The following is a 26,984-nucleotide window of genomic DNA, read 5'->3' on the forward strand; positions in this document are numbered from 1 at the left end:
TTCAAGTAAGAATATCTGGAGAAGTATCAGCTGAACTGAGATCTGCTGCTGTGAATATGGTGTTTGTTAAAGAGGAGCATGAGGAGAACATAAGTGAACCAGAGTCCTGGAGAATAAAACATGAGGAACAAGGAGGTTGGTGTTTATTCTTCATTCATCTTTAATGAGTTTGTGGTATATTAAACTAACCAAGATTTAACAGGTTGCCTGTGGATCCCTAAAAAGTTTTACATTCCTTAATGTAAAAATAAGGGCTTAATTATCATCAAAATAAGGTTTTAAAAATCCAATGGAACTGCCAACCAGACGATGTATATTTTATTTCCTCTCATTGCTTTTTTTTTATAATGATAAAACCATTCACTTTGTTTCTACATTAGTGTCATCGCAAACATTTTGTGGGCATTTAGTGTTTCTGCTCAAACATAATGTACATTTATGACACTTCGGTACTTTGTGTTATATTACCCTGGCACAAAAAAAAAGTTATACAACATGTTTGATCTCTTTATACCTGGCTTTTTTTTTTCACTGTTGGACCAAATGGTAATGGAAGAAAATATATTTGCTAAGGTTTCCCATATGCATCTGTATCATTATGTTTATCGTTATTTTTGCATCCCTATGCTTTACTCTAAAATACTGAATATCAGGAATATCACAAACTGAGTGCAGACCCTGAGTACTAACCTATGATGTTTTTTATTATTCTTTGTAACAAAACCATAAATAGTTTTATTCAATTATTTTAAAATCACAAGAAATGAACTCCTTCGTTGGAAACAAATCCTACATTTAATAGTTGAATAAATTTACAGTATGAACCTTAGATGAACTATGATGGCAAGAAATAAATATATTTTAAAAATAAATAAATTCAATAATCACAATCAAGGAAAAAGTGGTCAATTAATTTTTTTTGGTTTGTTTTAATGAGTTACTAAAAAGAACCAATTTTTTATTTTAATTCAGAGTCGACTGAAGAAAATAAGGAGACTGAAGATATGAGTAAAGCTGAGGTAAAAATGAATATTAAAACTAGAGAAAAACTTCTGACTTGCTCTCGAACCCAACAGGAAAAAATGAAGAAAAGAAGAGCCAAAAAATATTGCTCCTGCACTCACTGTGGAAAGACTTTTACAAGCAAAACAAGTCTTAAGTGTCATGTGAGGATTCATACTGGAGAGAAACCATTCACTTGTGGTCAATGTGGGAAGAGATTCAGTCGCTCATCACATCTGAAAACACATGAGAGGATCCACACCGGAGAGAAACCGTATGCATGTGATCAATGCGGGAGGGGTTTTGCACAAAATAATGGCCTTGTGGCACATATGAAAGCTCATACAAAAGAAAAACCGTTCAGATGTGATCAGTGCGGAACGAGTTTGAAATGCAAATATAAACTTGAGCTTCACATGAGGATTCACACTGGAGAGAAACTGTGTCCCTGTGATCACTGCGGGAAGAGTTTTACAAACTCATCAACCCTTAAAGTACATATGAACAGCCACACTAGAGAGAAGCTGTATCAATGCACTGCATGTGGGAAGCTTTTCATTCAATCATCTTCTCTACACAGACATATAAAAAACAGTCACAATAAGTCTTCAGATCCAGCACTTTCATGCTTGATACGGCGTCATGACAAAGAAACATGATCTACAGTTTTCACAGTGAATAAAGTTCATCTTCATCTTCAAAACCAGCTCAACTGGGAGATCCAGATCAACTCAGCGATGGATTTCTTCCCCAAAAAACATTGTAATGTTGCTTCACAATGTAAATGATATCATTGTTTTTTACGAGTTTAATATGACGTTCAGTTGTCTTATAATTCATGTGTCACTTGTAGTTTGCTTACCTTTTTTGTGAAGGAAAGCAGAAGCTTTTGACAAACCCTCTTGTTTAGGAAGCTATAAGACTTTTAAGAGAGCTGGGATTTATTTTTAATTTTGTTCTTCACTGTTGCTTTTAAAACAAGTAGTAATTACATGTTATCCAACAGCTCTTTCTGTTACAGGGCCGAATATACCTTATTGTGACAGCCAAAATACATTTTTGCCGTCAGCCGGAAACTTCCAATGATCCTGCAACTTTTAGGCAATTGAAAAAAAAATATTAAAAACACTAATTTAATTAATATTAAACACTGTGCTGTCAAAAGTTGGTATTGTGGATTTATTGTATACAGCTACATTTATATAAATGGTAAGATGTCACAAAAAGGTTCATTAGTTAACTAGTTTAGTTATCATGACTACTTACATAATACTTCTACAGTATTTATTAATCTTAATGTTATTTCAACATTTACTGATGCGATGCAATAATAAAAGCAAAAGTTGTGTTTGTTAAAACTAGTTAAACGTTGAAGTTTTAGCAATAGTGCACTTTAAACTAACAACGAATGACTGTATTTTGATTAATTTACATTCACAAATTAATAAATACTGTAATGTAAGGCAAGGCATTGACTAATGAAATATTATTGTAAATGTTTATTTGGCATTGTTGCATGTGTCATCCCTGGTGAACAAAAAAAAAATAACAATAAAAAAATAAACACAGCTAAAACCAGCCTAGGCTGGTTGGCTGGTTTTAGCTGGTCAGCAGGCTGGTTTTGGAGGGGTTTTGGCCACTTTTCTTAGATGGTCAGGCTGGGAAACCACTAGCTAAAACCAGACTGGGAGACCAGCTGAAACCAACTAAGACCAGCCAACCAGCCTAGGCTGGTTTTAGCTGTTTTTATTTTCCCCAGCATGGATATTATTGACGTTACACCCAAATTGAGTTAAAAAACAAAGTTCTTGACCAGTGAATGTTTTTTTTTTCCCCCCATCATTACCACCACACCAGAAGCAGTACTTGCATCGCATTTACATTTTCATGAACTTTGTGAAGTTTCTTTCTGTTATTTGGCTAAAATCCCCGGTGAAAAAAAAAAAAAAAAAAAAAGCTAAAACCAGCCTAGGCTGGTTGGCTGGTTTTAGCTGGTCAAACAGCCTGGTTTTAGCTGGGAGACCAGCTACTTCCAGCTAAGTCCAGCCAACCAGCATAGGCTTTTTTTCAGCAGGGGCAGGGATATGACACAAGATATTTGGCTTTCACAAATGCACTCTTCTCCGTTCCTGAAATACTAAAACAAACAAACAACAAAAAACATTAGCCTTCATAAATTAAGTATTTCCTAAGTAAAGAAAATGTTGTACTTATTCAATCGACTGTTCAGTTCAACTTTATTTACCTTCAGCCTGCGATCAAGCAAAGATGCTCCAAACTGCACGCATCACTTCGTTCAAGAAAGAGATGGGAGGAATAATGAGGTTTGACTGACAGTTTGAGGAGCCAATGGCATTACAAGGTTTAATGGCGGTGGAAGCTTCTGTCACAAAAACAAATTCCTTGTATGTGTACACCGCGTTCCAAATTATTATGCAAATGATATCTTTCTCTGGTTTTCATAATTAGTCAATGCAAATGACAGTCAGTATAATTTTTAAGTCATCAACCATTAGGGTATAATTCGAATTTTATTGAACAAACCTAATGATAACAGTATTTATTTCAAAAATAAAAAAACTGAAAATGCACTGTTCCACATTATTATGCACAACAGAGTTAAAACATTGTATAGGTTGTAAAGAACTGAAAATGGGCATTTGCTGAATTTGCAGCATTAGGTGGTCATATTTACTGAAATTTCAATCAAAAACATCCTAACTGGGCAAGTTACATCTTACTATAGGACCCCTTCTTTGATATCGCTATCACAATTCTTGCATCCATTGAATTTGTGAGTTTTTGGAGAGTTTCTGATTGAGTTTGTTTGCAGGATGCCAGAATAGCCACACAGAGCTGCTGTTTTGATGTGAACTGCCTCCCACCCTCTTAGATATTTTGCTTGAGGATGCTCCAAAGGTTCTCAATCTGGTTGAGGTCAGGGGAGGATGGTGGCCACACCATGAGTTTCTCATCTTTTATGCAGCAGCCAATGACACAGAGGTATTATTTGCAGCATGAGATGGTGCATTGTCATGCGTGAAGATGATTTTGCTAAGGAAGGCACAGTCTTTTTGTACCATGAAAGAAAGTGGTCAGTCTAAAACTCGACATACTTTGCCGAGGTCATTTTAATACCTTTAGGGATCCTAAAGGGGCCAACCAGCTCTCTCCCTATGATTCCGGCCAAAAACGCCACCTCCTTGGTGTGGTCGCAGCCTTGTTGGGACATGTTCCATCCACTACTCCATCCATCTGGACCATCCAAAGATGCACAACACTCATCAGTAAACAAGACTGTTTGAAAATGAGTCTTCATGTATGTCTGGGCCCACTGCAACCGTTTCTGCTTGTGAGCATTAGTTAGGAGTGGCCGAATAGTAGGTTTATGCACAACTGCAAGCCTCTGGAGGATCCTACACCTTGATGTTCGCGGGACTCAAGAGGCACCAGCAGCTTCAAAAACCTGTTTGCTACTTTGTAATGGCATTTTAGTAGCTGCTCTCTTAATCTGATGAATTTGTCTGGCAGAAACCTTCCTCATTCTGCCTTTACCTGCACGAACCTGTCTGTGCTCTGAATCAGCCTCAAATCTCTTCACAGTACAATGATCACGCTTACGTTTTCCAAAGCATTGCACTATTTGATGCTTTTTGGCAGCAGAGAGACCTTTTTCTTTCCCATAATTGCTTGAAACCTGTGGCCTGCTTAATAATGTGGAACATCTTTCTTAAGTACTTTTCATTTAATTGGGCTCATTTATCAAACTAATTATCACAGGTGTCTGAGATTAATTTCAGTGATCCAAAGAGCCATGAGACAAATAATGATTGTCGTTTCCACTTTGAAATTTGATTCATGACCGATTCTGACCATTACAACCAATAATTGACATTGATATCTAAATAATGACAGGTTTACTACTGTCTGGCGCCAGAACACTTGGTTAAAAATTGGTTCAAATTGTTTCCTGGGTGTTGTTTTAATAAAGAATGCATTCAAAAGAAGACCATGTTCTTGTTTCTTTCAGAAGTCGTTTAATTTAATTTCCAGATAAAGGCACTATATTTCACAGAAGTTAAATCCGTCCATATTGCATGTTCAAACCTTAATAGCATTCATGTTAACAGATTCACAGATGAAAGTACATCATTTTGAAATGTAACTAAACAATTCAACTAAACTCACTGCATTTTAGTTGAGTAAACGTACTGTAAATTTGGTGAACTAAAATCTCATATGTAGAGGACTTTAGGTAGAATAAAACAATTCAGATGACTAAGTTATCACAAAAAGGCTTCCTTTACATGTGAAAGTGTTTCTACACTAAGGACAGGTGACAGGCTTTTCTGAAGTGTGAATACGCACATGAACATTCATGCCTTCCCTTAGTAAAACTCTCTCCACACTGGGAGCAGACGAAAGCCTTTAATCCAGCATGAATTAGTCCCCAATCGGTCACAGCTAAAGTTATATATATAGAGAGAGTTTTTACAGTGAATAAAGTTAAACCAAAAACCAGCAGATTCAACTGTGAGATTCAATTTACTCAAAGATGAAGTTCCTACCCAAAGAACAGTGCCAAAAAGTTGTGTAATTGTGCTTAAGAGTAAATTGTATAATTTTAATGAGAAAACATCACCTAACAAATCAGTATTTTTATATCTGAAGTTTGCTGTTCATTAAAAAGACAAATTTTGTAAACGTCAGCAATTCATTTAAATTATAGACAAGTGCGAACTGGGTGCTTAATGCAAATGTAATTGGCCATATTTACAAAACCAGGTGGTTATGTTCGCCCATCTATATAATGCCTCTTTATGTATAGAGACCAAAGAATGAGGTTAATCTATCAGTTTTAGTGATCAAGTATATTTGCAAAGACACTGATGGATTTTCTGAATAGTTAGAAATGTCTATCCTGATATGAAAAAGTCCAAGTCAAACAGCAAATAGGTTTCTCTGTGTAAAGTGAGATGATCTGCTGATGATCCTGAATTGTTTGTTGAATGAGTGTTGATAGTCTGAGGCTCATCAATATTAACAGAGCTGCTGAAAATACTCTTTATTTCATGTCAATAGTTCGTGTTTTCAGCTCATTTATTATGCTGATGTCTTCAGATCTCCTTAAAATAGCCACTTAATGCTCATTTCATTGGTGTCAACAGACTGAGGGCATTTGTTGGTTACAAATCTTTAGATTTATTTCTATATTAATGATTCTATTTTAATCTGATTGTGAATAGCCTGGGAGAATTAACACTACATTTTTTTTAATTATGTTATTGATTTGTATAAAAACAAATTCAGTAACTCTGATATAATTTTGATTTTGGCAGATCAGCTCCTCCCACTGCAGTCACATCACCACTGAAGCTCCTCCCACTGTAATCACATCATCAGTGAAGCTCCTCCCACTGCAATCACATCATCACTGAAGCTCCTCCCACTGCAGTTCGCCAATAAATGCTGAAATATTCCCATCAGTTTACAATTGAGGATGAGTATCAAAGCATCAGGAAGAGCTGAAATCTGCAAAAACAGAGAGAAGATGAGAGATCCAGAGCCCTGCAGAATCAAACACACTGAAGATACTGAAGAACAAGCAGGTTGGTGTATATTTTTCTTTCTTTATTAATAGTGCAGATGGTTATAAAGCTTCAAGCTGATTTTGATCGACAGTAAAGTAGTTTTTTAGTAATATTTACGTTAGATAATTGTGTAGTTACAAATATTAAATAGTTACACAGGATTTTTGATTATGTTTAAATAATTTGAAGATCTCATGAACCTAAATATTGTATTACATTTGTCAGGGTTCAACAGGGTTACTGAAAATTAACCATTTTAATTTGTATTTCAGAGTTGATAGAAGAAAGCAAGGGTAATCAAGAACTGAGGGAATATGAGAAAAATTTGAGTTGCTCTCAAACCAAACAGAAAGATTTAAAGAAAAGAGCCCAGAAATCTTTCACCTGCACTCAATGTGGAAAGAGTTGGACAAGCAAACATAAATTTGATGTTCACATGAGAATTCATAATGGAGAAAATCCATTCACTTGTGATCGATGCGGGAAGAGTTTCACACACTCATCAACCCTTAAGAATCACATGAACATCCACACTGGAGAGAAACCATACAAGTGTTCACACTGTGACAAGAGATTCAGTTGGTCAGGACACCTGAAAAGACATGAGAGGATCCACACTGGAGAGAAACCGCACACATGTGATCAGTGCGGGAAAAGTTTTGTCCAAAAAGGACTACTTGAAGTACATATGAGAGTTCACACTGGAGAGAAACCGTTTGCTTGTGATCAGTGTGAAAAGAGATTCATGCAATCATCAACCCTTAAGATACACATGAACATCCACACCAGAGAGAAGCTGTACGTGTGTGATCAATGCAGCAAAATATTTTTGTGGGCTTCAGCCCTAAAGGAACACCTGAAAGTTCATACAAAGGAGAAACCACATTCATGTCATTTATGTGGAAAGAGTTTTTCATGTCTTCAAGATGTAAAAGTACATCAGAAAAAACATACTGGTGTGAGAGAGTACATGTGCTTTGAGTGTGGGAAGACTTTTACTACAGCAAGCCATTTGAAATCACATGAGAGGATCCACACTGGAGAAAAACCTTTCAAGTGTTCACACTGTGACAAGAGATTCAGTTCGTCATCAAGTCTCAAAAGACATGTGAGGATCCACACTGGAGAGAAACCGTATCACTGCACTGAATGTGGGAAGTGTTTCAACAATTCATCTGCTCTACACATACATACAAAAAACAAGCACAAGTAGATAATCTTCAGATCCACTTTTACATTTATTGCTGTGTCCCTACCAAATGTGACACAATAATGCATCAAGCAATAAAATGTGATCTAGATAAATTTGTCCTAACCAGTCATGATGACGGAACATTATCTAAAGTTTTCACAGTGAATTACTTTCATCTTCAGATTCAAACGAGTTTCAGATTAACTCAAAGATGGAGTTCATCCCCAAAGAAGAATGTCAAAAAGTTGTATTCCTGTGTATTTTTTTATTGATTAAATTAATATTTTTATTAATACATTACTTCTGCTTTTTACTTTTAACAATTTGTCAGCTTGTGTAGTCTGCTGATTGTATGATTTAGTGTTTAAGTCTGAAAGCCATTAAGTGCTATGTATGTATAGTTATGTAGTTAAGTATCTTTTCAAATTCTGTTTTAAATTTCTCAATAAAAGTTTTAAATTTAATTGAAAGCCTTTATTGTCATTGTATGTTTCTGCAATTAGTAGCACTGTTAATTAAAAATAATATTTTTGTAAATGTAAGCGATTCATTAAAATTATAGCGCAAATATGGTGCTTTTTCAAATTGTTCCTGTTTAATGCTTTTAAGAGAGACTGAAATTCAATTGTAATATGCTTTTCATTGTTGTTTTTAAAATGACTGAGTTATTGTTCCACTTAAGATGTATTAAGGAAATGCAGATGCAAGATATACTGTCATGTAGCTTCACAACTGTTCCTTCTGTGCTTCTCTTGTAAGTAGGAATGAATACCTGAACCCAGTATTAAATGAGCTCTGTTGCTAAATTATGAAAGACTGTAGTGTTGTTACATGCATCCTTGTCTGTCTTGTCTTTGCACTGTTCTGATTTGGTTTCTCCCATTGCCCTTCTGTGTTGATTTTATTAGCATCTTCACCTGGTCTCGTAATTAGTCACACCCTTTATAAGTTGTTTGCTCCTGAGTTTTCTTTGTGCCATCTTAATGTTAAGTTGCTCGTGTGTCCCTTGATTCCCTTTTTGTTTTACATTAAAAACATTTGTGGATTTATTACTGCCTCTTCGAGTAATCACTCTGGCTCTCCGTTAACCAGCACCCCTAACAGAAAACGGCACCAAAACAATGACGGCTGAGGACGGCTGTGGAGTTTGCGGCAGGGTGGTGGGGAGTTGGAGCGGTACGTGGCATATTTTATTGAGCTATACCATTAGGTGAGTCGGCCCGACGCCTCTATCGGCATCGTGTTTTTCTGTTGGGGCTGGACAAAGACACTATCCGATGTGATTTTTCTGTTCACGATTTCCCTTTTATTGAATAGGTCAATATCATTTTTTATTTAAACGGCTCTAATTTCGAGATTGAACAAAAAGAGAATGATAGTCCGGATCATTGTCCAGTCCCCCCAGAGGCACGTCACATCGTGCCAGCTCATCCAAAGCCAAGAATCTCCACATGCCGCGCCAACCGCTCAGACCACCTGCCATGCCCCGAACACCCCAACATTCTTCAAAGCTCTGTTGCCTTCTTCAGCCCGATACCGCAGACCGCTGCCCAGCACTCAGCACAACAGCCAGAGTCTGCACGCAAGATGGCTGCAACACCAGAGTCTGCTCGCTAGATGGTGTACAATGGATTTGTCTGTGCATGTTTTCGCTTACCTTTAAATGTCTGGTGCCCATCCACTCACATTATTTGGTTGGCAGATTGCACCGGTTTTTGTTAAAAATCTTTGTTTGTGTTCTGCTGAGAAAAACAAAGTCACCTACATCTTGGATATCCTGGGGGTAAGCAGATAATCATAAATTTAAATTTTTGGGTGAACAATCCCTTTAATTGTTGTTCACTGATAATCTGTCTCTGGGCCTCGTCTAGTTGACATGGTTTCCACTGACATTCGGGCTGTAGGTACTGATCCACCATCTTCTCTTGGTATGGACTGGATCCAGGGGACTGCAGTGACCATCTGATCTGGATACAGGTGGCTACAGTGCCCTCGGAAAAAGAAGGAAAGATACTAATATTAGCGTTGCATAGAATTTTAAAGGCGGTCGCAGGCCAAAATTTAGCAGTCAGTCTCAAGGTGGGTGAAGGGCAGAAACTGCATTTTGACCAATGAGAAGTCCTGTCCTTCCTGGGTTTAGTAACAAAGGTCATCATCTCGAGGTGTCTGGATGTTGTTCTGGTATCTGATGGCGTTCTACAGTTTTTTTTTTATTTTTTTTATGTTATTCCACCAAGATCCAATCAAAATGTAGCAAACATTTTGTGACCGCTGCACACTGATGACACTGGTAACTGATCCAATAAAAAATATTTTTATGTACCTAATTATGCAGGAAATATTAAACATAAACATATACCTTATATTAGTCTCTAAAATTTATTTGAATATACAATAAATATTACAATACAAGCTTTATGTCTTTAAGCTTGTACTGTATGTTGTCAGTATCATTTCTCTAAGTGATGCTACAATGTCTGTATTTATATTTGTCCATGATTGTCCATGTCCATTAAGCAAATAACCTTTTACAGGCAGCATGTTTGCATTGTAAAAATGTTCAGGAAGACTTCAGATATAAAAACGCTGACTTGTTAGGTGATGTTTTGTCATTAATTTGGCTAGCTCAGTCGGTAGAGCATGTGACTCTTAATCTCAGGGTGACTGTGTTGCTTCTCTTTCTGGGGGCAGCCATGGCCTAATGGTTTGAGTTAGACTTGTAACCTGAAGGTTGCAGGTTCGATTCTAAGAACGTTGTAGATGGGGGAGTGAATGTACAGCACTTTCTCCACCCTCTGTACCACGTCAAGGTGAGTCCCTTGAGAATATTTATCACAAATTGAGCACAAATTATGGGAATACTAGGGAATAGCAATATGGCGGTGTGGTGGCTTCACTTCTATGACATTTTTGAGAAATCCAGTTATAGATTAGTGGTGTAAGAAGTCTAGAAGTCTTGGAGTCTTGCATGCTGTAAACAAACCCAACAAACAAGTAAAGCTAATAAAAGTTAATAAAACAGGCTTCATGTTTACTGTTTGGTTTTTTGTATGACTGTGTACAGAAGATGAATGATTAAAACGCTTCCCACATTCAGTGCAGGGATATGGTTTTTCTCCAGTGTGGACTAACATATGTTTCGTTAGGTCTCCTGACTGAGTGAATCTCTTGTCACAGCGTGAACACTTTATATCACAAGTTATATCAACTCATTTTTATTGTTATACGTTATAATGACTTGTAGTTTTGAGCTGATTTAACTTAAAAACTTAAGGCAGCTGCTGAACTTACAAAGCTAAGTTGAATACACTTGTTACAGTGTATTTTTTACTTTTTATAATTCATCATCTTGTAGAGTCTGCTGATTGTTAGTTTTTAGTTTTTAAGTCTGAAAGCCGTTAAGTGTTATGTTTGCTTTTTAAATTGTTTTACATTTCTAAGTACAACGTTTGAATTGAATTGAAAGCCTGTTCATTAAAAAGACTAATTTTGTAAACGTAAGCGATTCATTTAAATTATAGACAAGTGCGAACTGGGTGCTTAATGCAAATGTAATTGGCCACATTTACAAAATCAGGTGAGTATGTTCGCCCATCTACACTAATGTCTCGTGATGTATAGAGACAAAAGAATGAGGTTAATCTATCACTTTTAGTGATCGTGTATATTTGCAAAGACACTGATGGATTTTCTGATTAGTTGAAAATGTCTATCCTGATGTGAAAAAGTACAAGTCATTTGAAAAAGTTGAAAGTCTTATTCGCTATGGAATTACAGTCTGGCTTGGAAATCTTTCTGTTCAATTGAAAAACAAATTGGTTCATATCCAAAAAACAGCCATGAAAATTATAGGTATAAAACAATATGAGCCCAAACAGACTCTATATGAACAGGCAGTGATGAGAAGAGCAATACATATCAGTGCTGATTCCAGACATCCTCTATTCAGTGAATATCAGCCGTTACCATCGAGAAAGAGACTGAGAATGCCAATGTGTAAAACCAACAGATTGAAGTTTTCGTTTGTGTCTGCCTCGATAAAACTGTTGAACTCTACCAAGAACAATGCAGCTGTAGCATATTAGCACCTTACTGTGCTTTATATATTTCATATTTGTATATCTATACACTGTCTTACATTGTAAACAATGTATGTTCTTAATTGTTTTGTTTCGTTTTATTTATTATTATTGTCTGCCTAGAGCAACGTTGTAGCACTTTTTTGCCCAAGAAAAATTTCCTCTCGGGGACAAATAAAGTTTATCCTTATCCTAAGTCTAAGAGCAAAAAAGCTAAAGTGAGATCATCTGCTGATGATCCTGAATTGTTTGTTGAATGAGTGTTGATAGTCTGAGGCTCATGAATATTAACAGAGCTGCTGAAAAGAATCTTAATTTCATGTCAATAGTTCGTGTTTTCAGCTCATTTATTATGCTGATGTCTTCAGATCTCCTTAAAATAGCCACTTAATGCTCATTTCATTGGTGTCAACAGACTGAGGGCATTTGTTGGTTACAAATCTTTAGATTTGTTTCTATATTAATGATTCTATTTTAATCTGATTGTGAATAGCCTGGGAGAATTAACACTACATTTTTTTTAATTATGTTATTGATTTGTATAAAAACAAATTCAGTAACTCTGATATAATTTTGATTTTGGCAGATCAGCTCCTCCCACTGCAGTCACATCACCACTGAAGCTCCTCCCACTGTAATCACATCATCAGTGAAGCTCCTCCCACTGCAATCGCATCATCACTGAAGGTCCTCCCACTGCAGTTTGCCAATAAATGCTGAAATATTCCCATCAGTTTACAATTGAGGATGAGTATCAAAGCATCAGGAAGAGCTGAAATCTGCAAAAACAGAGAGAAGATGAGAGATCCAGAGCCCTGCAGAATCAAACACACTGAAGATACTGAAGAACAAGCAGGTTGGTGTATATTTTTCTTTCTTTATTAATAGTGCTGATGGTTATAAAGCTTCAAGCTGATTTTGATCGACAGTAAAGTAGTTTTTTAGTAATATTTACGTTAGATAATTGTGTAGTTAAAAATATTAAATAGTTACACAGGATTTTTGATTATGTTTAAATAATTTGAAGATCTCATGAACCTAAATATTGTATTACATTTGTCAGGGTTCAACAGGGTTACTGAAAATTAACCATTTTAATTTGTATTTCAGAGTTGATAGAAGAAAGCAAGGGTAATCAAGAACTGAGGGAATATGAGAAAAATTTGAGTTGCTCTCAAACCAAACAGAAAGATTTAAAGAAAAGAGCCCAGAAATCTTTCACCTGCACTCAGTGTGGAAAGAGTTGGACAAGCAAACATAAATTTGATGTTCACATGAGAATTCATAATGGAGAAAATCCGTTCACTTGTGATCAGTGCGGGAAGAGTTTCTCACACTCATCAACCCTTAAGAATCACATCCACACTGGAGAGAAACCATATCAGTGTTCACACTGCGACAAGAGATTCAGTTGGTCAGGACACCTGAAAAGACATGAGAGGATCCACACTGGAGAGAAACCGTATACATGTGATCAGTGCGGGAAAAGTTTTGCCCAAAAAGCACCACTTGCAGAACATATGAGAGTTCATACTGGAGAGAAACCGTTCACATGTGATCAGTGCGAAAAGAGTTTTGTGCATTCATCAACCCTTAAGAAACACATGAACATCCACACCAGAGAGAAGCTGTACGTGTGTGATCAATGCAGCAAAACATTTTTGTGGGCTTCAGCCCTAAAGGAACACCTAAAAGTTCATACAAAGGAGAAGCCACATTCATGTCATCTGTGTGGAAAGAGTTTTTCATGTCTTCAACATTTAAAAGTACATCAGAAAATACACACTGGTGTGAGAGAGTACATGTGCTTTGAGTGTGAGAAGACTTTTACTACAGCGACCAATTTAAAACTGCATGAGAGGATCCACACTGGAGAGAAACCGTATCACTGGACTGAATGTGGGAAGTGTTTCAATCAATCATCTTCTCTACACAGACATACAAAAAACTATCACAGTAAGTAGATCATCTTCAGATCAAGCACTTTCAGATCTGATGCTGCGTCCTTACCAAATGTGACACAATAATGCATCAAACAATGAAATATCATCTGGATAAATCTGTCCTAACCAGACATTGCATGCAAGATGATGACGAAACATTATCTAAAGATTTCACAGTTAATTAATTTCATCTTCAAAACCAGCAGATTCAAATGAGTTTTAGATTAACTCAAAGATGGAGTTCCTCCCCAAAGAACAATGTCAACAAGTTGCACTCCTGTGTATCATTTGCTTCTCTAAAAAATATACTGTCCTATGAGTTTCATATTATGTTCAATTGTCTTATAATTCATGTGTCACTTGTAGTTTGCTTACTCTTTTATAAAGCAAAGTAGACACTTTTTCAAACTGTTCTTGTTCAACACTTTTAAGAGAGAATGAGATTTAATTTTCATTTCAGTATTAAATGAGCTCTGTGGCTAAATTATGAAAGACATAGTATCAGTAAGCTGTAATGTTAACTGTTCTCTGTTTGGTGTTGGGGAAATAAAGGAAATACACTTACAATTTATTATTGCCTTATAAATATTATCAAGCTAACTGTATCTTGCCAACTGTTCCTACATGTGATAATGTCAAGGAATTCGTCTCTGATGAGTTTTCATTATCTTGCACTCCAGAAGCGAGGCTCAGACTCAGAATGATTGTGTCTGTTGTTGCCTTCCCCGAAACAGGACTCTAATTATTTTGGAAGGGGACCTTTATCTCTTCCAGACAAGGAGGAGATTGCAATTTGGTTCTCCATTTCCATTTCCATGCTGTGATTGGTTGGTTCCATCAGAGCAAGGGACATGGTGTGGCCCACCATTCTTTCCTCCTGTGGGACTTATTTGCATTGTCCAAACACACATTTAGAAAAGTGTCACTAAAGTTACCAGTGCATTTCTCACTTACCAAACCACAACCATAATACCTTCAGCAATGTTAAGAACAAATTAAGTCCAAATATGATGGGGGAAAGTTTGAACTACCATGCATGCATTCATTTGTCTATTATGGATGAGTTCATTTGCAGAGAACTCATCTGGTTGCCTTGGTCTTGCGCCATTGGCAATCTAGGTTAATTGTTGTTTACTGATAATCTGTCTTTGGGTACAGAGATATAATCTGTTCTGGATACAGGCTAGGTCTACGGTGACCTCGGAATAAGAAAGAAAGATACTAATTAGCGTAGATGCCATTATTCTTTTGATGCAATGAGTACATCAGGTGTTATGGGAAAGTGTCCCTGGTTCCGGTTGACCTAATTAATGCAGCCTAACAATCCTTTAACGGATTTGGATTAAGAAATTTGTTAAGTGTAGTCCAGGTTAAAGAGATGTGTCTTTAATCTAGATTTAAACTGACAGAGTGTGTCTGCCCCCCGAACAGTGTTAGGTAGATTGTTCCAGAGTCTAAGGCGCTAAATAAGAAAATTATCTGCCACATGCAGTTGATTTTGATATTCTAGGTATTATCAAATTGTGTCAAATTGAGTTTTGAGAACGCATCAGACTTGAAGGACTATAATGTGATAAGAGCTCGCTCAAGTACTGAGGAGCTAAACCTAATTAATGCAGCCTAACAATCCTTTAACGGATTTGGATAATAGAAACGTGTTAAGTGTAGGCCAGGTTAAAGACATTTTACAGTGATCTTTAATCTAGATTTAAACTGACAGACTGTGTCTGCCTCTCGGACAGTGTTAGGTAGATTTTTTCCAGAGTTTAGGCGCTAGATAAGAAAATTATCTGCTAACCGATTTTAATATTCTAGGTGTTATCAAATGGCCAGAATTTCTGAGAAAGCATCAGACATGAAGGACTATATTGTGATAAGAGCTCGCTCAAGCAATGAGGAGTTAAACCATTGAGGGCTTTATAAGTAATTAGCAAGAATTTAAAATCTATACAATGTTTAATATGGAGCCAATGCAGTGCTGACAGAACCGGGCTAATATGGTCATACTTTCTGGTTCTAGTAAGAACTCCAGCTGCTGCATTTTAGACCAGCTGGAGTTTGTTTATTAAGCGTACAGTACAACCACCCAATAAAGCTTTACAATAATCTATCATTAAGGTCATGAATGCATGAATTAACATTTCTGCATTTGACATCGAGAGCATAGGTCGTAATTTCGATAATTTTTCTAGGTTCACAAGATGGCCGCCATGTTACTATCTGCCCTCAAGATGGCTGCCACGCCAGAGTCTGCAAGCAAGATGGCTGCCACGCATGAGTCTGTCAGCAAGATGGCTGTCACGCCAGAGTCTGCAAGCAAGATGGCTGCCACGCCAGAGTCTGCAAGCAAGATGGCTGCCACGCACGAGTCTGTCAGCAAGATGGCTGTCACGCCAGAGTCTGCAAGCAAGATGGCTGCCACGCACGAGTCTGCAAGCAAGATGGCTGCCACGCACGAGTCTGTCAGCAAGATGGCTGCCACGCCAGATTCTGCGAGCAAGATGGCTGCCACGCTAAAGTCTGCAAGGAAAATGGCTGCCACGCACGAGTCTGTCAGCAAGATGGCTGTCACGCCAGAGTCTGCAAGCAAGATGGCTGCCACGCCAGAGTCTGCAAGCAAGATGGCTGCCACGCTAAAGTCTGCAAGGAAAATGGCTGCCACGCACGAGTCTGTCAGCAAGATGGCTGTCACGCCAGAGTCTGCAAGCAAGATGGCTGCCACGCCAGAGTCTGCAAGCAAGATGGCTGCTACGCACGAGTCTGCAAGCAAGATGGCTGCCACGCTAAAGTCTGCAAGCAAAATGGCTGCCACGCACGAGTCTGTCAGCAAGATGGCTGTCACGCCAGAGTCTGCATGCAAGACAGCTTTCGTTCCTGAGTCCCCGGCCAGAAGGCCGTCAAGCCTGAGTTCAAGGCCAAGATGGCCGCCAAGCCTGAATCCCTGGCCAAGATGGCCATTGATCCTGAGTCCCCGGCCGAGATTGCAGCCAAGCCTGAGTCTGCACTGAAGATGGCTACTGCCAAGTCAGAGTTTCCGCTGGTTCCGCCCAACCTCCCAGAGTCACCACTGGTTCCGCCCAGCCTTCAGTGACCGCGCCGCCAGAGTGCCCTCCAGTGACTGCTCGCCCTGAGCTTGCTCCTTCAGTGTCTTCGCTGGAGACGCCCAGCCCTCTTGAATCTCCACTGGGGTCGTCCAGCCGTCCAGAGCCCGCTCCTCAAGAGTGCCGTCCAGAGCCCGCTCCTCAAGAGCACCGTTCAGAGCCCGCTCCTCAAGAGCACCTGCCAGAGCCCGCTCCTCAAGAGCACCGTTCAGAGCCCACTCCTCAAGCACGCTCCTCAAGAGCGCCTGCCAGAGCCCGCTCCTCAAGAGCGCCTGCCAGAGCCCGCTCCTCAAGAGCGCCGTCCAGAGCCCGCTCCTCAAGAGCCAGCACACCCTCCAGAGCTGGAGCTCTCTCCTGCGCGCCCTTCCGTGCTCTCCTGGGTGGAATATACCCTAGGTTCCCCCAAGAAAATTTTGGGGTGGGGGGCTACTCCCCTGATCAGCCATGGCCACCTGGACTGTTTATAAAGTTTATTAAATAAAACACTGAATAAACAAACAACCAAACAAAAACCAGGAGAATGAAACGAGCACATGTAACACTAATGACGGACCAAGGGTAGTGATCAAACACAGACTTAAATACACAGAACACAAGGCGTGGCTACAAACGAGATAACAGGATAACGAGGAGGAATTATAATTATAGGCATCATCAGTGAAGCTCCTCCCACTGCAGTTTGCCAATAAATGCTGGAATATTTCCATCAGTTTACAGTTGAGGATGAGTATCAAAGCATCAGGAAGAGCTGAAATCTGCAAAAACTGACTTTATTAAAGAGGACAGAGAGAAGATGAGATGTTTATGTCTCTTTCTTTCTTTATAGTGCTGATGGTTATAAAGCTTTAAGCTGATTTAGACTGGCTGTAAAGTACATTTTCAGTAAGATTTCAGTAAGATAAATGTGTACATATTTAATAGTTACACAGCATTTGTTTTTATGTTTAAAAGTAATAATTTGATGATCAATGTACTATGTAAAGTTTCAGAGACCTAAATATTGTATTACATTTGTCATGGGTTCAACAGGGTTACTGAAAATTAACCATTTTAATTTTTATTTCAGAGTTAATAGAAGAAAGCAAGGATAATCAAGAACTGAGGTTGTATGAGAAACATTTGAGTTGTTCTCAAACCAAACAGAAAGATTTAAAGAGAAGAGCCCAGAAGTCTTTCACCTGCACTCAGTGTGGAAAGAGTTTCTCGAGCAAATATAAATTTGATGTTCACATGAGAGTTCATAATGGAGAAAATCCATTCAGTTGTGATCGATGCGGGATGAGTTTCTCACAATCATCAAACCTTAAGGTACACATGAACATCCACACCAGAGAGAATCTGTACGTGTGTGATCAATGCAGCAAAACATTTTTGTGGGCTTCAGGCCTAAAGGAACACCTGAAAGTTCATACAAAGGAGAAACCACATTCATGTGATTTGTGTGGAAAGAGTTTTTCATGTCTTCAACATTTAAAAGTACATCAGAAAATGCACACTGGTGTGAGAGAGTACATGTGCTTTGAGTGTGAGAAGACTTTTACTACAGCGAACCAATTTAAAACTGCATGAGAGGATCCACACTGGAGAGAAACCGTATCAATGCACTGAATGTTGGAAGAGTTTCATTCAATTATCTTCTCTACACAGTCATACAAAAAGCAATCACAGTAAGTAGATCATCTTCAGATCAAGCACTTTCAGATCTGATGCTGCATCCTCACCAAATGAAACACAATAATGCATCAAGCAATGGAATATTATCTGGAGAAATCTGTCCTAACCAGACATTGCAAGCAAGATGATGACGAAACCTTATCTAAACTAAAGATTTCACAGTGAATTAATTTCATCTTCAAAACCAGCAGATTCAAATGAGTTTCAGATTAACTCAAATATGGGGTTCCTCCCAAAATAACAATGTCAAAAAGTTGCACTCCTGTTTATCATTTGCTTCTCTATAAATGATATCATTGTACTGTCCTATGAGTTTCATATTATGTTCAATTGTGTTATAATTCATGTGTCACTTGTAGTTTGCTTACTCTTTTATGAAGGAAAGTAGAAACTTTTTCAACTTGTTCCTGTTCAACACTTTTAAGAAAATTTGAGATTTAATTTAAATTTGCTTTCATTGTTGTTCTTCCACTAAAGATGTATTTAGGAATTGCAGATGCGAGATGTGCTGTCATGTAGCTTCGCAGCTTATCCTTAGGAATTGATTAATTATTGATTAAATGTATCTTTTTATTAATACATTGTTATTTCTACTTTTTACTTTTAATAAAAAAAAAAAAAAACTTGTATAGTCTGCTGATTGTATTTTTTTAGTTTTTAAGTCTGAAAGCCATTAAGTGTTATGCTTGCTATTTAAATTCTGTTTAAAAATTGAATTGAAAGCCTTCATTGTCATTCAATTGAATTTTAATTTGCTTTCATTGTTATTTTAAAAATGAATGAGTTAAGATGTATTTAGCAAACGTAGATGCAAGATATACTGTCAAGTAGCTTCACAACTGATCCTTTTAAAAGGATTGATTCACTGACACACTAGTTTCAATTTTAATCTAGCTCCGTATTAAGTGTGCAGAACAACCACCCAATAAAGCATTACAATAATCTATCTGTCACAGTCCTGTCAGTGTATATCATTGGTTTCTCCCATTCTCTCTCCCCGTCGATCTGTCTGATTTGGTTTTGCCCTCTTTTGTTCTGATCCCCGTCACCTGTGTTTAATTTTTAGAACCTTCTTGAGTTCTCTGTCGGTCTTTATTCGTTAATGTGTCTACGTGTGTGGAAGCTCTCTGTCAGCCGGCCTGTTCCTGTATGTTCACCTTGAAGATTGATGTTAAAAAAATAGTTGTTTTTTTGTATCTCGTCTATCGTTTCGTCCGTCCAGCACGCAAACATAACAGAAAAGACAGACCGATACAGTTTATACCTGGCACCTTTCCCTGCGTTTTGTTATTTTTTTCATTTTTTTCTCAGTGTTTTATTTTTTCCATTGTTTTTCTCACCATGGATCTGACTGTTCTCCTCATCCTCCTGAAGCAGGGGGAACGCTCCCTTGAGGACCACACACGTGAGTTTCTCTTCCTGGCAAACCAGTCACATTCCCCGAATAGCAGCCTAATCGTCTACTACCACATCGGACTGAATTCCACCACCAAGGCGCTGCTATCCGGGAAGGGTCCTCTAGGGAGTTTGCCGGATTACATGGAGTGGGTGCTGGTGTCCTGCAAATCGTCATGGACCATCGACTTCGTCGAAGATGACGTCAGCCCCACTCCAGACCCAGAAATCAGACAACCCTCACCCTGACAAGCGTTGGAGCCCGAGCCCACCGCAGATAGGGGAGCAAGAGCCCAGAGTGACATAGCCAGAGCCTGACCCATCTGACCAGGTGCGAGAGCCGACTACAACATCCGCGACGGTGGATTATGACGTGGAGCAAGAGAGGGTGATAAGGAGCCCTGCCAACTGCACCACCACTGAGGGTGAGCTTGAGCAAGATTCTGGGGACCTTATTGACCTCTTCAAGGAAATATCTTTCTGTCCTGATCTTACTGTCTATGTCTGCCTGGCCGCCGCTGTCTCCTGACAGTCCCTCAGCCTACCCTCAGCTCACCACCACTGAGGGTGAGCTTGAACAACCTTCAGAGGATCTTATTGATTTCTTCACGGAAATATCCTTTTGTCCTGGAATTCCCATCCACCCTCTGTCATCCACATCCATGTCTGTCTGGCCGCCCCTGTCCCCTGACAGCCCCTCAGCTCACCCTCAGCCCAACACCTGTGGGGCTGCCAGCTTCCATCGGCGTTGCCTCTAGAGGATCCTTCTGCTCCACCTCTAGCCTCCGAGTCCAGGACTCAGCCTCGGCCCTCCGACCCTGCGGCTCCACCATGGCTCGGTCCACCAGCTCCACTGGGCTCCATCGTCTCTACCGCAGCGCCTTGGTCAGTCGTCGTCCCTCTGTCACCTCAGGACTCCTCCGGCCGGCTGTGCATCGTCGCGCTGTCCCACCGGCTCCTAAAGACTCCTCCCACGCTTTGGCACAGCCTCCATCCTCTGTCGCTACGGCTCCGACTGCGGACCTCCGGAACTCCGCCTCGGTCACCAGTGCCTCCTGTTCCACCTTGGCTCTCCGGATCCTCTCCGTCTCCGTCTCGGGCTCCTCTGCCAGCTGCTCCGCCTCAGTCGGTTGGCCCCCTGGAGTCGACATTCCTTCCACCACCATGGCTCCTCCCTCTGTCATCATTCCTTCCATCATCATGGCTACGGTCTGGGTTCTGCTAATTTCCTCCTGCCCCGGGTCCCTCCTGTTTCCTCGCTGGCTCCTCCCACCATCGTCACCCCCTTGGACTCTTGTTTATGTCCCCCTTCCTGGGTTGCGTCCTCCGCCAAAGCCTACTCCATTATGGACTCTAGTTTTCTGTTTTTCCGCCCCTCGTTTCTGCTTATTTTTATTTTTTCTTTCAACGGCGCGTGGACGCGCCGATTCGGAGGAGGGCGTAATGTCACAGTTCTGTCTCACCATGGATGTCTTTGGTTTCTCCCATTGTCTCCCCCGTCGATCTGTCTGATTTGGTTTTGCCCTCGTTTGTTCTGATCCCCGTCACCTGTGTCATCTGTCGGTCTTTATTCGTTATTGTGTCTACGTGTGTGGAAGCTTTCTGTCAGCCTGCCTGTTCCTGTATGTTCACCTTGAAGATTGATTAAAAAATAGTTGATATTGACAGCATAGGGGGTAATTTCGGTGAGTTTTTTAGATGGAAAAATGCGGTTTTGCAAATGCTGGAAATGTGGCTTTCGAAGGAAGGATTGCTATTGAATAGGACACCAAGGTTCCTGACTGATGACGAAGAATTTACAGAGCAACATCATTGATGTTTTCTCTGAATAAGTATAAGAGGTGTGATGTGGTTTGAAAACATTAGTTATGAATGGATTTGGATGGATCTCTGCATCTGGAGATCCTAAGATATTTTTAAGGTGGTCACAGGCCAAAATTTAGCAGTCATTCATAAGGTTGGTGAAGGGCAGAAACTGCATTTTGACCAATGAGAAGTCCTGTCTTTCATGGGTTTGGTAGCAAAGGTCATCTTCTTGAGGTGTCTGGCTGTTGTCCTGGCATCATTATCTGATGGCATTGGACAGTTTACTTATGTTGTTCCACCAAGACTCAATCACACTGTCTCCACCCTCTGTACCACGTCAAGGTGGGTCCCCTGACAAGGCTCCGAACTGGTGCCAGATTTATCACAAATTGAGCACAAATTATGGGAATACTAGGGAATAGCAATATGGCGGTGTGGTGGCTTCACTTATATGACATTATGAGGAATCCAGTTATAGATTAGTGGTGTGAATTTATGATAATGGATTACCACAGTCATGTGAACTTAAAACACATGCATTTAGTGGCAATAAAGTCCTCAAGACATATCAGATTTTCTCTGTTCATTCAGGTTTTCATTCCTACTTACAACATAAGCACAGAAGAATCAGTTGCAAAGCTACAGAACAGTATATCTTGCATCTACATTTCATAAATACATCTTTATATGGAAGAATAAGTCAGTCAACAATAATAATAATAATAATAAAAAAATTAAATTAAATCTCAGCCTCTCTTAAAAGTGTTGAACAAGACCAGTGTCCTGAACAAGAGCAGTTTGTAGAAAGCAAACTACAAGACATTCATATGCATTATAAGACAACCTAACATAATATGAAAGTCAAAAGAAAACACACTGATGTCTTTTATATCATGAAGCAAAATGGCATACAGGAACAAATCCTTTTAAAAATTTTCTTTGGGGAAGAACTCCATCTTGGAGTTGATCAAAACCAGCAGATCTAATCTATTAGTTTTAGTGATCGTGTATATTTCCAAAGTGACGGAAGGTACACCACAAAAAAATCTTCAGCTTTTTTTTTTTTTTTTAACAAATTGAGTTAGCTTAATCATTTCTAAATTAATTGTACTTTTAATCTAATTTCAATCAGCTCCGCTTCAAAATATGCAAGACTTCCAGACAACTTTTCCATATGTATACACCTATGCACTGACATAGCTTACCTTTTTTTTTTTTTTTTGATCTTGTCATGTTCTTGTGATCTAGACACAACAAAATATCTGGAAACTTCAGAAAGTAAAAAAAAAAACAACAACAAAAAAAAATCTATCATAGGCATGCTTGCATGCTTTTCTGATTAGTTAAAAATGCCTATCCTGTCTAACAGCAAATAATATAAGGTGATTTTGGCAGATCAGCTCCTCCCACTGCAATCGCATCATCAATGAAGCTCCTCCGACTGCAACCACATAATCAGTGAAGCCCCTCCCACTGCAGTTTGCCAATAAATGCATCAGGAAGAGCTGAAATATGCCAAGACTGAGTTTATTAAAGAGAACAGAGAGAAGATGAGAGACCCAGAGCCCTGCAGAATCAAACAAACTGAAGATACTGAAGAACAAACAGGTTGGTGTTTATGTTTCTTTCTTTATAGTGCTGATGGTTATAAAGCTTCAAGCTGATTTAGATTGGTTGTAAAGTACTTATCAGTAATATTTATGTTAGATAATTGTGTAGTTAAACACATTTTATAGTTACACAGGATTTGTGATTATGTTTAAATGTAATAATTTGAAGATCAATGTACATCAACATTTGTCAGGGTTCATCAGGGTTAGAGTTACTGAAAATGAACCATTTTTATCTTTATTTCAGAGTTGATTGAAGAAAACAAGGATAATCAAGATCTGAGGGAATTTGAAAAAAAAATCATGCCAAAAGAGTTGAGTTTGAGCTCTCAAACCAAACAGAAAGATTTAAAGAAAAGAGCCCAGAAATCTTTCACCTGCACTCAGTGTGGAAAGAGTTTGACAAGCAAATATAAATTTGATGTTCACATGAGAGTTCATAATGGAGAAAATCCGTTCACTTGTGATCAGTGCGGGAAGAGTTTCACACACTCATCAACCCTTAAGAATCACATGAACATCCACACTGGAAATAAACCTTACAAGTGTTCACACTGTGAAAAGAGATTCAGTTATTCAGGACATCTAAAAAAACATGAGAGGATCCACACTGGAGAGAAACCGCACACATGTGATCAGTGCGGGAAGAGTTTTGCCCTCAAAGGACAACTTGCAGCACACATGAGAGTTCACACTGGAGAGAAACCGTTCGCATGTGATCAGTGTGAAAAGAGTTTCACCCGGTCATCAGTCCTTAAGAAACACATGAACATCCACACCAGAGAGAAGATTTGGGCATGTGATCAATGCAACACAATCTTTTTGTGGGCTTCGGGCCTAAAGGAACACCTGAAAGTTCATACAAAGGAGAAACCACATTCATGTGATTTTTGTGGAAAGAGTTTTTCAAGTCTTAAATATTTAAAAGTACATCAGAAAATACACACTGGTGTGAGAGACTACATGCACTTTGAGTGTGAAAAGACTTTACCTACAGCGAGCAGTTTAAAACTGCATGAGAGGATCAACACTGGAGAGAAACCGTATCACTGCACTGAATGTGAGAAGAGTTTCAAGCATTTATCTTCTCTTCAATATCATGCGAAAAACAAGCACAATAAGTAGATCATCTTCAGATCCAGCACTTTCAGATCTGATGCCGCGTCTTCACCAAGTGTGATACAATAATGCATCAAGCAGTGAAATATCATCTGGATAAATTTGGCCTAAACAGTCATTACAAGAAGTGCAAGTTTCAGTTTAACTTAAAGATGGAATTTCTCCCCAAAGAACAACATCAAAAAGTGGTACTCCTGTGTATAATTTAGTCTCATGATATAAATTATATCATTGTACTGTCCTATGAGTTTCATATTATTCACTTAGTTTGCTTAGGCTTTTATGAAGTAGACACTTTTTCAAACTGTTCCTGTTCAGCGCTTTTAAGAGAGACTGAGATTGAATATAAATCTGCTTTCATTGTTGTTTTTTAAAATGACTGAGTTATTCTTCCACGTAAGATGTATTTAGGAAACGCTGATGCATGATATACTGTCATGCAGCTTCACAACTGATCCTTCTGTGCATCTCTTGTAAGTAGGAATTGAGTAATGATTAAATGTTCTGCTTTTTATTTTTAATAATTTATCAACTTGTAGAGTCTGCTGATTGTATGCTTTTAGTTTTTAAGTCTGGAAGCCATTAAGTGTTAATGTTTGCTTTTTAAATTCTGTTTTTAATTTCTCAATAAACTTTTGAATTGAATTGAAAGCCTTTATTGTCAGTGTTTTCTGCATACACTGAAATTAGTAGCACTGTTCATTAAAAAGACTCATTTTGTTAACATAAGCAATACATTTAAATTATAGAAAAGTGCAAACTGGGTGCTTTTTCACAAGGTTCCTCTTTTGTAAGTAGGAATTAATACCTGAATCAAGTATTAAATGAGCCCTGTGGCTAAATTATGGAAGACTCACAATTTATTTTTGCCTCATAAATATTATCAAGCTAACTGTATATTGCCAACTGATTCTACATGTGATAATGTCAATAAATTTGCAATCCAAAAGTGAGATTTTTGATCAGCTGTGCAGATTTGGTAGCTGGTGAGTAACGTTACATTTTTGCAAGCCCATGTCTGTCAGTAAGTAGATAGTGTTTTATCAAACAAATTAATTTTAATTTAATTGATTGCTTGTGTGTGTGTTTCCCACTTATGATCCAGAAGCTTTGGGAATGAAAACTACATGATCTTCAGACGAAGTAACTAAAATGTAAAAAACGGTCAAATGACTGGCAGCTATGGCTGCCAAACAAAAACCATAAAATTAAAGTAAAATATCCTAATTGAAACAAGGAAAAATCATTAAAATAAGGGTTTTACACTGTAAAAAAGTCCTGTAAAAAAACGGTCAAATGACTGGCAGCTATGGCTGCCAAACAAAAACCGTAAAATTAAAGTAAATTATCGTAATTGAAACAAGGAAAAATCTGTAAAATTATGTTTTTTTTTTCTGTAAAAGCTTTAATGAAAATTATTGTTTTTGCACTTTATTTTAATTAAGATATTTTACTGTAAAATTACGTTTTTTGTTTGGCAGCCGTAGCTGCCAGTCATTTGACCGTTTTTTTACGAGATTTTTTTTTTACAGTGTACAGACAAAGTAAAATTTCTGGCTTTTATCTTTACAATGAAAAAACAAATTACTGGTTATGAGGATTGAAAATAGTTGGCTTCTGACATATGCCATTCTTCCCTATAGAGAAATTAATTTAATCGAAATGTCAGTTTCATGCCACTTTTAAAACTTTGTTTAATCTCTGCCTGTTTCTTTGTTCAAATGCTCTATTTTAAGTTGTTTTGTTGTTGTTGTTGGTTTCAGGACTTCAGCCTGCAGTACAGCAAACCAGTGAAACAGGAGGTTTGTTTGTACCCTTTTCTACATTGCTATGCAAGAAATATGTAAACATTACAGAAAAAATGGGAAAAGATAATTGCTGGATTGAAAGGTTAATTTAGATATTTAATTTGTGTAATTTGGTTCACAGAAATGTGGCTGTTTAATGTCTAGGGTGTACATGATGTATTTTGACTTGGGCCTAATTCAAGTAGGCCTATTTTTTTTCTTATTCTGCTTTTAGCCAAGTTGCATGTTTCTGACTTCTCTTTTATTAGGTGCACCCACTTTGCAGATTGCTCTTGAGAAAGCAAGACAGTAGAGTTGCAAAAGCAGAAAATTATTCATCTTCAGGAAAAAGTTTTCTTGAGAAAAATTTCTCAAAGCAAGATTGGAGGATGGTGAGTATTAGGGTCATGAAATTTATTTTAAGAACAATTCTGGCAGTCTGTAAGTTACAATGTGTAATTAGAAGTAACTTATTCCTAAATTAAGTGTGGTTAAAAAAAGTCTTTACCTGTAGTTTTTTTTCTACACTTATTTTTAATTGTTCTTTGTCATAGCACTTCTGAGGCATGAAGCCGTAATGTCTCCTGGGAAGGGAAAGACTGCATCTTCATCCACTACTGCTGCATCCAAGCAGCAGGTGTCCAGTGATGAATCTTCTGATTCCTCAGAATCTTCAGATTCATCA

The 26,984-nt window shown here is 38.4% G+C and overlaps 1 protein-coding gene across 1 annotated transcript; it reads left to right on the forward strand.

Moving 5' to 3' along the window:
- LOC141342500 (uncharacterized) lies at positions 1 to 26,612 on the forward strand. Its single transcript, XM_073846995.1, has 10 exons — positions 1 to 135; positions 973 to 1,639; positions 6,999 to 7,701; positions 13,217 to 13,498; positions 18,052 to 18,248; positions 20,031 to 20,181; positions 20,965 to 21,186; positions 23,781 to 24,320; positions 26,276 to 26,314; positions 26,586 to 26,612. Exons 1-10 carry the CDS (start codon positions 57 to 59, stop codon positions 26,610 to 26,612), a joined length of 2,907 nt encoding a protein of 968 aa, XP_073703096.1. The 5' UTR covers positions 1 to 56.
- Positions 26,613 to 26,984: the final 372 nt, after the last annotated feature.

Source organism: Garra rufa, chromosome 1 (genome assembly GCF_049309525.1).
Source record: "Garra rufa chromosome 1, GarRuf1.0, whole genome shotgun sequence".
Classification (NCBI taxonomy): Eukaryota; Metazoa; Chordata; class Actinopteri; order Cypriniformes; family Cyprinidae; genus Garra; species Garra rufa.